The sequence below is a fragment of the Primulina huaijiensis genome, chromosome 8 (genome assembly GCF_012295235.1).
Source record: "Primulina huaijiensis isolate GDHJ02 chromosome 8, ASM1229523v2, whole genome shotgun sequence".
Taxonomy (NCBI): domain Eukaryota; kingdom Viridiplantae; phylum Streptophyta; class Magnoliopsida; order Lamiales; family Gesneriaceae; genus Primulina; species Primulina huaijiensis.
The window spans coordinates 8,134,762-8,149,808 of NC_133313.1; the positions used below are offsets into that span (position 1 = coordinate 8,134,762).

The window sequence follows — 15,047 nt, forward strand, 5'->3', positions numbered from 1 at the left end:
TATTTTAATAAAGTTAACATTAACGAACAATATTGAAATCCACTTAATAAAATGGTTCCAATATATTAAATAATCATATTTATATTATGTTATAAATTATTATCTTATAAGTATATAATATATACCAAAACTTATAAATGTGGTCAAGTATTTATTGTGCTATATATATTTGTAAACACTAAATCAAGGTTCCCACTTTAAATGGTTGGTAAAACCAAACAAACATTTAAATGGTTCCAAGAATTTAATATTATAATATATTTATATATAATAAATCAAGGCATCCACTTTAAATGGTTGGTAATACCAAACTAACATTTAAATGGTTCCAAGAATTTAGTGTAACATATAGCAACAATAAATCAAAACTCCCACTTATAAGTAGGGTATAAAAATGCTTAAAGAAATAAATATAACATAAACAATAAATAATGATTAAATAATATAAAACATAGATTCTTACCTTTTAATAACCTTATTATCATGCCAAGAGTTTCACCTTATCATCTCAACTTTAGGAAGTTAGCTATTCATTATTCAAAGTGTAAAACTTTGAATATGAAATTAACATGCTAATTGTATTTAAATGAAGAAATAAAGGAAAAATATAGAGAGAAATATTATGAACTCAAAGGTTTGTTCATATAATGAGGGATATCTCAATACATTACAATGCACCCCTATTTATAGCCAAATTTGGGGAGACAACCACAAATAAAATATTATTTTTTTACACATAAGTCTTCATTGGTGTTCCAAGATATTATATTATATTACACATCACTTTCGAAAATCTTCTTCTCCGAATTTGCTTCTTCACATAAAAAGAAACATGTGGATAATTGAGTTTTCTAGTTGTGGTATTTTTTTCAAATCATTTGACCAAGTAATTTGAGAGATATGGTCAAAATACTAGAGCATGGTAAAACTGTCACTCCTTTGGTAACTTTATTTGTTGCTTAATTTGATCCCAATTGTGAGAGGATTTTTATCTCATGATTGTCAAAAATATTGTAGATATTATAATCAACTTTCTATAGGTCCAAGAATCATCTTAATCCCATTTGCAACACCAAGTTTATTCTTGTTTTATCGAACCTATAAAAAATAGTAAAAATTTGTAATTACATAACAACTTATATTTTATACAATTTATTATAAAACATATAATATTTATACATTTAATAAAACAAAAACTATATAATTATATTATAAAACATTTAATTAATGTACAATTTTTATGTTTATCAACAAAAATAAGCAAATAATAACTGATCAATTATGCTTATAGACGTCCTTCAAATCTGTTGTAGATAAAATAATAACTGTCGTGTACAGATTTGTAGAATGAATGAAAGAATGAAATAATCTGTACAAATAAATCCATCAACTGATTTATTGTAGCTTAGGTCTGTTCCCCCTTTTTGTCAAACGCCTCCATTCTGATAGATAACCTCTTAACATCGGTTGATAGAACTTTAACAGAAGTGGCTACGTCTGAGACTGCATTAATCACAGTTGTTTGCATCAAGTCTATCTTTCTGGAAACATATGTCTCCACTAAGTCAACTCTATTTCTGTTGCATCTTGGGTTACGGAGAGACTTTCAGCTATGCCTCTATTCTTCCTGATATCTTCTATTGCAAGGGAAAAAGAGGTCACGGTAGCATGAACTGCCTTCAGTTTCTCTGAATTGAATACCTCTGCATGTTCCAGTTTTAGAGTATGAGCGAGTTGAGTTCGCTGAATCCGGGAAATGGCAGTAAGTATTTTGTGCATATTATTCTGAATATCTTGAATTTCTTCAAGAACTACTTCAAGATCAGTAGACGACTGAGGAGTTAGATGTCCAGATGATCCAGGTTCTTGTTCTTTGGAGACTTGATCAAAGACCACTAAGGTCCTGTCAGATACGACCGTCTCTGCAATAGTCTGTTCTGGAACAACTGATTCAGTAACCTCTACTTGATCTGGAGGAGGAGAAGATGGATCTGAGCAGCCACTGAACTGTCCTGTTGAATAGGTAAATCTGTGGGATCTTCAGTCAGAGGATCATCAACTGGTGCTTCTGCTTGAGAATCAGCTGAAACTTGGGCTGGCTCGTCAGTTGGAATATTTTCAAAATTGAGCAACTGAGCCTCCACATTTTCAGCAATTTCTTTATCTCTGGACTGTGCTAGCACATCAGTTTGATCATCTGGTTCAGCAGAGATAACCGGCTGAACGGGCTCTTCAGTTAAAATAGGAGCCTCTTGAACTGCTTGATCAACTGATTCAGAAATAAGCTCATCTGGTTGAGATTCTTGTACTACTGACTGAATAATTTCATCAATATTGGCAGGTGTTAAGTCAGCTTCTGAGTACATTGGAGGATCAGCAACAGAGGGTTGAGGCACATCTTGAGCTGGCTCTTTATTCGGTGATGAGGGTTCTTCTTCTTCTTCTGAAGACCCTCAATGATCAACTAATTTCTGATCTTGTTCCCAAAATCTTATCTGTACATGCAAGGAAGTAAGATCTGAATCCAACTGAGTAAGCACGGCTCGATCATTGTAAGCAGTTGGATTCGTAGGAATGTAGTTTGCTTTCAACTTCTCAACTAGTTGAGCCAACTTCTTAGCTCTAATAAGATCAAAGAAATAATTTTTTCTTTCCAAAGCCTGCACAATTGTAGCAGCTTTGACTATCCTCAAAACAATGGCTTCCAACCTGATAAACTTCTTCAGCTGAGACTTCCTTTTCAACAGTTTGGCAAAAGTGTGAGTTCTGTACATGGTCCAGCCTCATAAGTTTTCAGTTTGGACGCTGCAAATGCATTGACCTGTTCCCAAATAAGGTCAATATGGCTTTGGATTGCATTTGTTGGCCTGGGCTCTTCAATCATCTTGCCCTTGCCTTTCTCATCAGTGAGAATGTGTGGAATGTTCAGTCCCGAACGAGTAGTTTCCACCAATTCTCGAATAGTGATCCCTTTAGGTCGAGCCTGAGCAAAGATGGTAGGACGATTGACAGTTGGCGGAGAAGTGACGGCCCTAGATGACTCCTTTTCACCTGCTGAGGTGATGACCTTCTTGGATGGATCAATTGATTGAGGCAACTGATCTCTTGCTGAAACTTCAGCTGGAACGGCTTTCAGTGGAATAGCTTGAATAGACTGTTGAGCGTCTGATGGTTTCAGCCTTTCAGTTTGAATAGCTTCCAGCGAAGCTATTGGCTTGGTTTTCTGAGTTCTGGGCTTCTTGGTAACCTTGGGAGATGAAGTTTTCTCCGATTCCGATTCACTGACAATCAGCTTCCTCTTGGAAGTCTTCAGCTGTGCCAGAGTTTTTGCCTTTTTCACAGTTTTGGGAGCAGCCTGCTGTGCTCCAATCTCCTTTTTGATCTTGACGAATTGATCAGGAGTAAGATCCAGTTTGGCCTTGGGCGGCAGAATATTCTTGGCAATGAAAACTTTGAATTTTGATGATCTTTCGGAATCATCAGCCACCAACCCTTTGATTTTCAGCAAATAGCTCAACTGAACCGCAAATCCTTTGGACTGTTTGGTGGATTGAAACATATTTTTCAATATGTTGAAGATGAGTTGCCTCCAGTTGAGTCTTCGTCCAGCCATGATAATAGTAAGGACTTGAAATTTTTCCGAAGTGAGAGCAGCAAAGGATCCTGCCTTCGCCAATAGCCCCTTGGCTACAATGTCAGCCAACAACTGAACCTCATGCTTTAGTTCTTTCTTTGGATCGGAAACTTTGATCTTCAACATCCGATGCTTTAACATCAGCAAGGTGTGCCAGTCTATCAGACGGCAACAAGAATATTTCACCAAAGGAGTCTTCAGATATATTCAACAACTGACCATTGACAGTAGATGAGATGCTTCAATCCGGATTGATAAATCCACTAGAGTAGAAATCGAGAAGTTCTTTCGGATAAATCTCTTGGGAAGATTGTCCCAAAAAGTTCTGAGTCCAGCTGATTGTAGCTTCTGAAACACATTCTTGACATCAGCTTTATTGACAGATAGAACTGAATCGAAATTGATCGCCATAGCATTCAACATATGCGCTGGAATTTGGTTGGCCATTTGAACTGAATGATTTTCTGCGAAAAAAAAGGCTTGAATTTGCTTTTGCTCTGAGAATTTTAGATAAACGTAAGAAGAAGAACTGAAATGGAGCGGGAAAAATACTTTTGTATGCGACTGTTCATATTATTGGACACGTGTCAGTCCATGAAAATTTTGAAATAAAAACGTGTGTTCGTGTGGTAAGAACGTGTGTAGTAAACATGTGGATTATGTGGGTCCACATTTCAACTTATCATTTGCTGAAAGATAGCATTTAATGCTTTGATAGATAGTCACGTCACTTGATTTGGAATATAAAAATTGTTAATTGGTTAACGTATGTGAGAAAATTAGTGGAATATCCAACTGAACGATCAGTTGTAAAACTGTGTCTTTTCAGTTGAAGATTAACTAACTTCTGTCTTCTCAGTTAACCTCTTAAAAACCAATATTCTCCCTTAAGAAATGCATATAAATATTAAGCGAACTTAAGCAAGACTAATTAAATTAAATCTTATGCTTAGAAGGTTAATCGTCTGCTGTCGCGACTTAGCCCTTTCATCTTCCCGGACCCTGCGCTATAAATAGGAGTAGCTCAGTTAGTATCAACATATCAATTAATAATATTCAGTAGTTTAAATGGCAGATGCAAGTAGCTCAAAGACTCCATATATCGCTGAAGAATTCATGAACACAGCTCTGGAGAAACGCAAAGTTGATATGGAAGATGAAGTCTTCCAAAAGATCCTTCGCTATTAGGAGGAGCTGCAAGGACTCCAGTTCCTCTATGAATGTGGAGAAGCTAACACTCCTAGACTGTTGGCAAAGCTGGAGAATATAGAGAGCGTTTGCACGTTGCTGAGACGGTGAACCTCTTTGAGGATGGCTATGTCTACCAGCTGATGTTCCACGAGGAAAGGACGATTCTGGAGCGAATAGTTGTTTCAGATAGCTTCCTTAAGACTTCTACTTGCGATATATCCCGTTGGATGAAAAAATGGAGGTCTTTTGTTGAAGAAGAATATTTTGGTGTAATCCGCAACAATTTCTTTGAATAAAAACTCATTTTGTTTTAACTGGGTCTTTTATTTTTCTGCAATAGTTAATCTCATCAGTTGAAAAATAAATGACGAACTGAATCATAATAACAAACTGACAATCTAATATCAGTTAAGAATTAGATAAATGACACAAATAAATTAGCAACTGAGATATAATCAGTAAAACTGATTAGGATAAATCTATTAAACCAAGTATATTACGAAAGTGAGAAAACTTAGTCTCGGGTAGTGGTTTGGTGAAGATATCAGCTGCTCGCTGCTCAGTTGAGACGTATTCCAGTCTGATGTCCTTCTTCAAGGCATGATCTCTGATGAAGTGATGCCTGACATCTATGTGCTTGGTCCTTGAGTGAAGAACTGGGTTATACGTGATAGCAATCGTGCTTGTATTATGACAAAATATAGGCGATTCTTTGGCGATAACTCCATAATCTTTCAGTTGTTGCTGAATCCAGAGCAGTTGAGCACAGTAGCTTCCAGCAGCAAGATATTCTGCTTCAGTCGTGGAAGTAGCTATGGATGTTTGCTTCTTGCTGAACCAAGATATCAGTCTGTCTCCTAGAAACTGACATGATCCACTTGTACTTTTACGATCAAGCTTACATCCTGCATAATCTGCATCCGAATATCCAACTAAATTGAAAGATGAGTCTTTAGAATACCACAGCCCAACATTTTGTGTGCCCTTAAGGTATTTTGAAATCCTTTTGGCGGCTGAGAAATGTGATTGCTTAGGATTTGCTTGAAATCGAGCACACATGCATACATCAAATACAATATCAGGACGACTAGCAGTTAGGTACAATAATGAACCTATTAAACCTCTGTATAATGTCGCCTCAAATGATATTCTCCCTTGATCATTGTCTAGTTTGACTGATGAACTCATGGGAGTGCTTGCTGCTGAACATGATTCCATGCCAAATTTCTTGAGCAGCTCCTTCGTATATTTGGTCTGACTGATAAAAATACCAGTTTCCAGTTGCTTCACTTGCAGTCCAAGGAAAAATGTCAGTTCACCCATCATGCTCATTTCAGATTTGTCTTGCATCAACTTAGCAAACTTCTCGCATAATTTGGGGTTAGTTGACCCAAATATAATATCATCAACATAAATTTGAACAAGTAGAATATGATCATTCTTAAAGAATTTGAACAAGGTCTTATCAACTGATCCAACTGAAAATCATGATCAGTTAGGAATTTTGAAAGCATTTCATACCAAGCTCTTGGAGCTTGTTTAAGATCATATAAGGCTTTGTTCAAATGGTAGACATGATCAGGAAAAATAAGATTGATGAAACCTTGAGGTTCTCCACATAGACTTCTTCATGCAGCTGACCGTTTATAAATGCGCTCTTCACATCCATCTGGTAGACTTTGAAGTTCTTGAATGATGCATAGGCAAGGAATATTCGGATGGCTTCCAGTCTTGCAACTGGGGCATATGTTTCATCATAATAAATTCCTTCTTCCTGCATATATCTTTGTGCTACCAGTCTCTCCTTGTTGCGCACAACTGAACCATCTTCGTTCAGTTTGTTCCTGTACACCAATTTTGTACCTATAACAGTTTTTGAAAGTGGTCTTGGAACTAAGTTCCAGACATTGTTATGGGTAAACTGATTCAGCTCCTCTTGCATTGCATTTATCCAGTTTGGATCAGCCAGAGCTTCATCAGTTTTCTTTGGTTCCAATTGCGATACGAAAGCTGAATGAATAAATAAATTAAGCATCTGATTTCTTGTTCGTACCGGATCAGATAGATTACCTATCACCAATTCCGGAGGATGTGATTTCTTCCATCTGAGTTCAGTGTTTATTGTATCCAAGTTAGTAACTGCTTCTGTATCAGTTGGAGCTTCATCAGTTGGTAGTTGAATATTCTCAATAGGCTCCTCCAACTGAACATCAGGAATAGCTTCATGTTCAACTGGTTGATCTAGCACTTCTGGTTCTGGTGTTTGGAGGTTGTTGTGATTGATATGAGTGTCTTCTTTATCTTCATCCTCCTAACTGATCTCTGTAAGTCTATCAACTAGCTCAACTGGATCAGTTGGCTTATCAGTTAGAGCGTTTTCTTCAAAAACAACATGGATAGATTCTTCAACATTCAAAGAATTTTTATTAAAAACTCTATATGCTTTGCTAACTGAAGAATATCCAAGAAATATTCCCTTTGCAGATTTTGCATCAAAGGTTTTTAAATGATTTTTACCATTATCGAGAATAAAACATCTGCAGCCGAATATTTTGAAGTAAGAGACCACACTTTTTCTTCCATGCCAGATCTCATATGGTGTTTCCATATGATTCTTATTAATCATCGATCTGTTCTGAGTATAACATGCAATGTTTACTGCCTCTGCCTAAAACCTTTGAGAAATGCCCGAATCACCAAGCATTGTTCTAGCAGCTTCTTTAACGGTCCGGTTTCTCCTTTCAGCTACACCATTTTGCTGAGGAGTTCTAGCTGCTGAGAGATCATTCTTAATTCCTGTATTTTCTAAAAAATTTGAAAGAATTTGATTGATGAATTCAGTTCCTCGATCAGATCTGATTCTATCAATTCCAACTGATTTTTCATTTAATAATCTTTTGAAAAGCTTGATCAGTTGTGCAGCAGTTTGGTCTTTGGATTTGAGAAAGATAACCCAAGTCAATCTTGAAAAATCATCCACAATCACCAATGTGTATTTCATTCCCCCTAAGCTCATGATTGGTATTGGACCAAAGAGATCCATATGTAATAGTTCTAAGCATCGGGAAGAAGATTTACGGTCCTTGTTTTTAAAAGAAGATTTTACTTGTTTACCAAATTGACATGCTGAACAAATTTTATCTTTGACAAAATCCATTTTGGGCAAACCAGTTACAAGATCGTGGTTATTCAGATATGCAATAGATTTAAAGTTCAAGTGGTTCAATCTCTTATGCCACAACCAGTTTTTAGAAATTTTTGAAGCAATGAAACATACTGGTGCATAAGGCTGATCATTCCAACTGACTTTGTAAGTGTTTCCACACCGTTTGCCAGTTAGAATAACCTCATCAATTGAGTCTTTGACTGAACAAGAGTATTTGTCAAACTGAACTAAGAATCCGTTATCGCATAACCGACTGATGCTAATCAGATTATACTTGAGATTCTCAACTAATAAAACATCATTAATGGTAAAGTTACTATGGATAAGTTTACCCTTACCCACAGTTTTACCTTTGGAATTATCTCTAAAAATGATGTTTGGTCCAATGTACTTGATCATTTGAGATAACAAATCTGCATTTCCTGTCATGTGTCGTGAGCATCCACTATCTAAGTACCAGATTGATTCCTTAATTATACCTGTTACCTGCAATCACACCCAAGATATAATTTTTGGTACCCTTTTCTATTTGGGTTCTAAACTGATTAGTCTTTTAGGAACCCAGACTTGGATTAGTCTGACTGACTGTCCAGTTGCTGTATTCCAGATGGTCTTTCTCGATTTGTGTGTTTGGTGTATAGTGTACAGATGAGACAACACGTGATTTAGCTTTGTTCGACTGATTGTTCAGTCGATATCTTTTCTGAACTGGCTTGCTGTTATAGTAATTTGAGTAGCCATTTGAATATTTTCTGCTGAATCTTTTTGCCGGCTGACTACGTGAGTCAGTTAAAACTTTTGGGCTATAACCAATACCATATCTTCTAGCCTTGTTCGTACTTTCAGTAGGCTGTTCAACCAGTTTACTTGGCTCAGTTTGTTCATGTACCATAACTGATTTGACAAAGTGAATGTATTTCCCTTTATCCATATTCAGTTTTGATCGAGTATCATTGGGAGAAATTTCATCTTGGGTGCTGAACCCTAAACCAGTTTTATTAGTAACTGATTTCTGTGAGTTCTGCATTTCAGTTAATGCAACAGATGATTTGTTCCAAGCCTGAATAAACTCAGTTTGCTTTGAATTTTCAAGCGTCAACTTTTGAATCATTGATTGATTCCTGCTCTTTTCAGCATTGAGCTCAGCAATCTCCCCTTTCAGACTCAACACATCAACTGATTCATCAGTTTTAGTTTTATTGTCTATAGGATCAGTTTGCTTTGCTCTGGCCTTTTCAAACGATAAGGCAAGCTTGTGATACTCATTAACCATGTCATGAAAAGTTGAAATAAGTTCTTCTCTAGTGAAATCAGTTGAGCTGAAGTCAAATACCTGTTGACTGCTTGACTCCTCTTCTGTATCACCAGCCGTTAGACACTTCACTTCCTCTTCACCATCATTGGAACAGCATGAGGTTTCTGGTTCTGACTCTTCGCTGTCAGTTTCTGCCCATTTAGATTTACTTTCTTCAGCTAAGAGTACCTCACGCTTCTTCCTGGAAAACTTCTTATCATCCTTGGATCTCTTTCTATGCTCATATGACTTCTTTCTTCTTTCATTCGAGCCCTGACTGTCCTTCTTGGGTTTGGGACAGTCAGCAATGAAGTGACCGGGTTCGCCACAGTTGTAACAACCATTTGATTCCTCTTTAGAATTATTTCTCTGACAATTCTTCTGGAAGTTCCCTTGATTTCTCCTCATAAATCTTCCAAATTTTTTAATGAACAATGACATAGCATCATTGCTCAATTGATAAGCAGACTTCTTGACTGAAACAGTTGGTTCTGTTCTGACAGCAGCTAATGCAGTTGTGACTGCTGGAGTAGAAGGCTCTCCTTCTCGAGTTTGCAGCTCAAACTCATAGGCTTTCAGATCAGCGAATAGATCATGAAGCTCAACTTTGTTTAGATCCTTGGATTCCATCATTGCCATGGTCTTTACGTCCCATTCCTTGGGAAGACCTCTGATCACTTTTAATGCAACTTCTTTGTTGGTATACACTTTTCCAAGTGCATTGAGTTCATTGATGATGCAACTGACTCTCTCATCATACTCATGCATCGATTCTCCAGTTCTCATCTTGATATTGTCAAACTTCTGCACAACCACAGAAAGTTTATTATCTTTGGTTTGTTCATTTCCTTCACATAGCTGGATCGACTTTTCCCAAATTTCTTTAGCTGTCTTACACATCTTGATCTTGCTGAAAGTTACTTTGTCCAATGTCTTGTACAGTATATCCTTTGCCACATTATCCAGATTTGCTTTCTTTTTGTCTTCTGTCGTCCATTCATCTCTGGGCTTTTCTATATGATGAGGTGCCCATTCAGTAATAGCCACTGCTGTCTTGGCTTTCAGAATCTTCATCGGTCCGTCAGTGATAACGTACCACATGTAGTCATCTTGTGCAGCTAAGTGAGCCTGCATTCTTATTTTTCAGTCATCGAAGTCCTCTTTGGAAAACATAGGGATCTTATTGAAGGAAGACATAATGATCAGTTTGAGAGTATAGATATTCTGAGACGAGATACAACCGCTCTGATACCACTTGAAAGGATCAGTTAAGATGTGAAAAGTGTTTAGAAGGGGGGGTTGAATAAACACTCACGGATTATGTTCGTTTTTCGTAAGTTGAGTTCAGTTTAATGAAAAACTGATACTCGGTATCTCGTCAGTCGATGACAATCAGTTTAACTGAAAAACAGTTGCGGAAATAAACTGACTGAAAGATAACTGAAATAAAAGGTAACTGAAATGAAATGCACGCGATTTGTTTCTAGATATTCGGAGAATGAAATAACTCCTACGTCACCCCTTCTATCACGAAGATATGATTTCTACTAAAAGACTTTGATCGAATACAATGTTTGTACTGACCCACTTCAGTTTGGTCTTATCAATGCCAAAACTGAAACTCTTAGTTACAACAGACTATTTCAGTTCGTGACTGATCTTAGCACAACTTAACAATATAACAAGGATTACAGTGTGCTAACAAGCTCAAGACGGTAACCTTGAATGCTATAGATAGAACTAGTAAGTGTGAGCTTTTGATTTCAGCAGAGTAACAGCTTGAGTAAAATAGATGTTTTGTATCCCCTGTTTCTTCAGCTACTCTCTTCGCCTATTTATAGGATTCCTTTCCAACGGTAACTTGATATAATATTTGAATATTATATCAGTTGATTGCCACGTCGGTATTCTCCTGACAATCGTACACTGTAGACTCTGAAATGCGGCGTTCCACTACGAGTTGCAGTCTGCTTGTACTGATGTCGGTTGAACGTCCTTTTCATTTGATGACGTGTATGGCTAAGCGATCAGCTGATAAACAATAGCTGATAAGTTTGTGTTGAGTGAATCAACTGATAAGTTTCCAACTGATCAGTCAGCTGTCTTCAGGAATCCAGTTAGGTTCAACTGATCAGTTTCCAACTGATCAGTCAGTTGACTTCGAAGGTTCAATTCAGCTGAATTCGGTTGCCTTTGATAACTCATGCGATACTTCAGTTAGGCAAGCTGTATAATTCGAATACTTGATCAGTTAGTCCAATAGATAAATGGTTTGTCAAACAGCCGAAATTAAGTTTCCAACACGATTCAAAGCACGTTCCTTTACATCCTGGAACTTTGTCCGGGCAAGCTTCGTTCCAGCCATAACGATTCTGCGAACCATGGACTCAATGCTCTCAAGTATCCACAGAAGAGTGTTTTCAGAATTATGTATTTTCCAGCCCGCTTGTCTACAGTTATATGAGCTAGTACACCCCCTGCACTTGAGCCTTGATTTTAGTTATTGGGAGTTACTTCAAGTCAGCGTGAGAGTCTTGATCCTCTGTAACAACTCCAGCCACGTTGGTGAATTCCAGATTAATAGGGATCCAACTCCTTCAATGTATATATGGATCCAGCTACAGAGCGTGATGTTTTGAATTAAAGAAACGAGGCAAGCTTCCGCATAATTATCTAAATTTGTTGATATTTTTTTGACACGGGTTCTTGATATTTAAAATGATGGTTTATATTTGTCAATTCTATTAAAAGAAAAGAAAATTTAATTTCTAAAAAAAAAAAAAATTCCCAACTCAATCCTACATGGGAACGAGTGTTACATCGCTAAATTCATGCAGGAGAATGCAAGGGCACGTGAGCGTGGGGTATTTAATTGTTAGGTGAATGATTTTATCGTACGCTACCTACTAATGATAACACGTCATGCAACCAATATGAGTTCAATGCCACCACACTCCTTCCTCCACTTATTCTATAAATTAGCCTCTCATTTCTCCATTCCGCACCACAGTTGGTGAGGAGAAGTAATATATAAGAACTAGGATTTCGGTCCTTGTTTCCTTTATAAAACTTCTCTCTAACTTCCAAGGCATGGCTGTTTTTGGCGATCAACCTGCTGCGATCACATTCGGGATCTTAGGTATAATCACGTAGTAAAGATTCCGGCCATTTTATTTTACGTACGTTTCTAAAAATGGCTGCGAGTAAACACTGTCTTTTTTTTTATTAAAACCAAACTCTTTTTTAGTTCATGTAGTTTNTAAAACATAAGCCATATGCTGCAAGCATGATGTACACCATGCATGTTGAAGAAAGAACACCCATAATATGTTTTAAAACAAATAGTAGTTGTTTTAATCTTTGTTGAATCAAATAAAAATTATTATTTTTACTATTCTGATAGATTCTACTAATTAAGAAAAATTATGTTTACCTGCAGGCAACATTGTGTCAGTCCTCGTGTACTTTGCTCCATTGTAAGTCTCTGTCTCAGAAGCATTATATAATAAGATGTTATAAAAATTGTTTATTTTTAATTTTTCACTTTGGTATTGGCAGGCCCACATTCGTGCGAATCTACAAGGAAAAATCGACGTTGGGGTTCCAATCAGTGCCTTATAATGTGGCTTTCTTCTCTGCCATGCTGTGGCTGTACTATGCGTTCCTCAAGAAAAACGTGCCTCTTCTGATCTCAATCAACTCTTTCGGATGCCTTATCGAGACGTTTTACATCGTCAGCTACCTTTGGTTTGCATCCAGAAAGGCCAGGGTATATCATTCATTATATAATTAATCGAGCAAATATATTATTATATAATCTGAACACAAAAGATTTCGATGAATTATTTATTTCTTATTAATTTGCAGATTGACACTACCAAACTTTTCTGCCTGATGAATCTGGTTCTATTTCCCGTAATGTTTGGGACCACATTCTTCTTATTCAAAGAACCAGAGCGAGCTCAGGTGGTGGGATGGATCTGTGTTGCTGTTTCTGTCAGTGTTTTTGCAGCCCCTTTAAGCATTGTGGTAATTAATTATTAACGCCGTTCATCAAAATCTTATAAATTATACTGATACACCCAATTAATGTTGTCCATTTTTATGTCTGAATTCCCGCAGTTCCAAGTTGTACGAACGCGCAGCGTGGAGTACATGCCGTTCCCTCTGTCATTTTTCTTGACTCTCAGCGCAATCATGTGGTTCGCCTACGGTCTATTTCAGAGAGATCTATGCGTTGCCGTAAGTAATCAACCCAATATTCTTACTGGAGTTGTGTCTAAAATTATTGATTTTTCACCAAAAATTATCAATCTTGTAGCTTCCAAATGTTATCGGATTCTTCTTGGGGGCGCTACAAATGGTGCTATATGGGTTGTTCCGAAAACCGACGCGGGAATCCATAGATGACGTTGAAAAAGAAAAGTTGCCGGAGCACGCGTTGAGCATGATTGTTTTAGGAACACCAGAAGTGCATCCGATCGACTCCAAAAATCTTGGAGATGAAATGATTCATGTGGAGAACCTCAAGGACGAAGAAGCTGCTGATCCGCAAGATAATTTTGTAACTTGCGCATTAAGTATTGAACCAAGCCCAGCGAATCCGCTGAAGGATTCAATTGTAGTTGAAGTCCGTGCAGCGTAATTTTATTTAACCACTGTGTGTTCTTTTTGAGTCCGTTGGCGTTGTCTCCCGTGATTCCGAGTATTATATGATGTGGAAACTAGAATAAAATGGTGCAATTTCTATGTATAAATAAGAAAATTATATATTAATATTTTGCTCGTTTTCTTTTCTCTTTGCTAAATAAATTCAATTCTAGGACCCAAAATTCGTTAGTTATCATCAACAGTTAATATGAGTAAAAATAGCAGTAAAATTTTGATAAGGTAATGGTGGGGATGTGGTAAATTAATGGCTGACTAGGTAGATCACTACGATTCCTAATTATAAACTATATTATCTAAAGAAAAATGCTAAATGTTGGCAAGTTATTGAAATTTGGAAAATGACGTGATGCCTAACATACACTACACTTAAAATTGAACGAGGTAACTAAAAAATGATATTAAAATACAGTAGTTGGAAGATGTTTTAGATTACAATATTTTTATAATATTAAATAAAAAATGGTATTGAAGTATAGATCAAACATAATATAAAATTTTTTCTTACAAATATTCACTTAAATTAAATAAAATGAGATTCATGTAAAATAGTTGATAAATGTTTTTGATAACAAGTTTTTGGCATATTATTTTAATAAATAATAGACTTTGATAAAGATATCTTTACCCATTTTGTTTAATTGATTTATATGTGCTCTACATATCCAAAAAAAATGTACTGTTTATGTCTAAAAATATATAATTATTTTGCATTCTTAGGACCGGTGAGGACGCACTTTAAGCTACAACAACTTAGTTTATGAAATATTAAATATCGATGAATTAAATTTAGTTTGATTTTAAAAAAAATTAGACGATACTCAATATAACTCCTCTAAAACTAACTAAATATTTTGTAAAATATTTAAAAAGTATGCAAGTTAAAAGTATAAAAATCTTTTGGCTGAAACTTTTTATCAAACACTTTATGTGTAATATTTCAGTATTTTGTAGAACATATAAAATGTTTCAAAAATGCTAACAAAAACATCAACAATAAGAAATGTGATAAAGTAAAGAAATACAAATTTTTTTTTTTGAAGTTTGAAGGTCAAATCCTTCTATATCTCTCGTTTTTGTGTTGCCGGAAAGAT

The 15,047-nt window shown here is 36.3% G+C and overlaps 1 protein-coding gene and 1 pseudogene across 1 annotated transcript; one reads left to right on the plus strand and one right to left on the minus strand.

The window, feature by feature from the left end:
* The window catches only part of LOC140982047 (uncharacterized), a 15,951-nt pseudogene extending 7,531 nt beyond the window's left edge, over positions 1-8,420 (minus strand).
* A 3,852-nt stretch (positions 8,421-12,272) lies between these two features.
* On the plus strand, positions 12,273-14,066 carry LOC140983259 (bidirectional sugar transporter SWEET15-like). The gene is made up of 6 exons (XM_073450220.1): positions 12,273-12,424; positions 12,725-12,761; positions 12,844-13,054; positions 13,153-13,314; positions 13,408-13,527; positions 13,607-14,066. Exons 1-6 carry the CDS (start codon positions 12,376-12,378, stop codon positions 13,928-13,930), a joined length of 903 nt encoding a protein of 300 aa, XP_073306321.1. The 5' UTR covers positions 12,273-12,375; the 3' UTR covers positions 13,931-14,066.
* Positions 14,067-15,047: the final 981 nt, after the last annotated feature.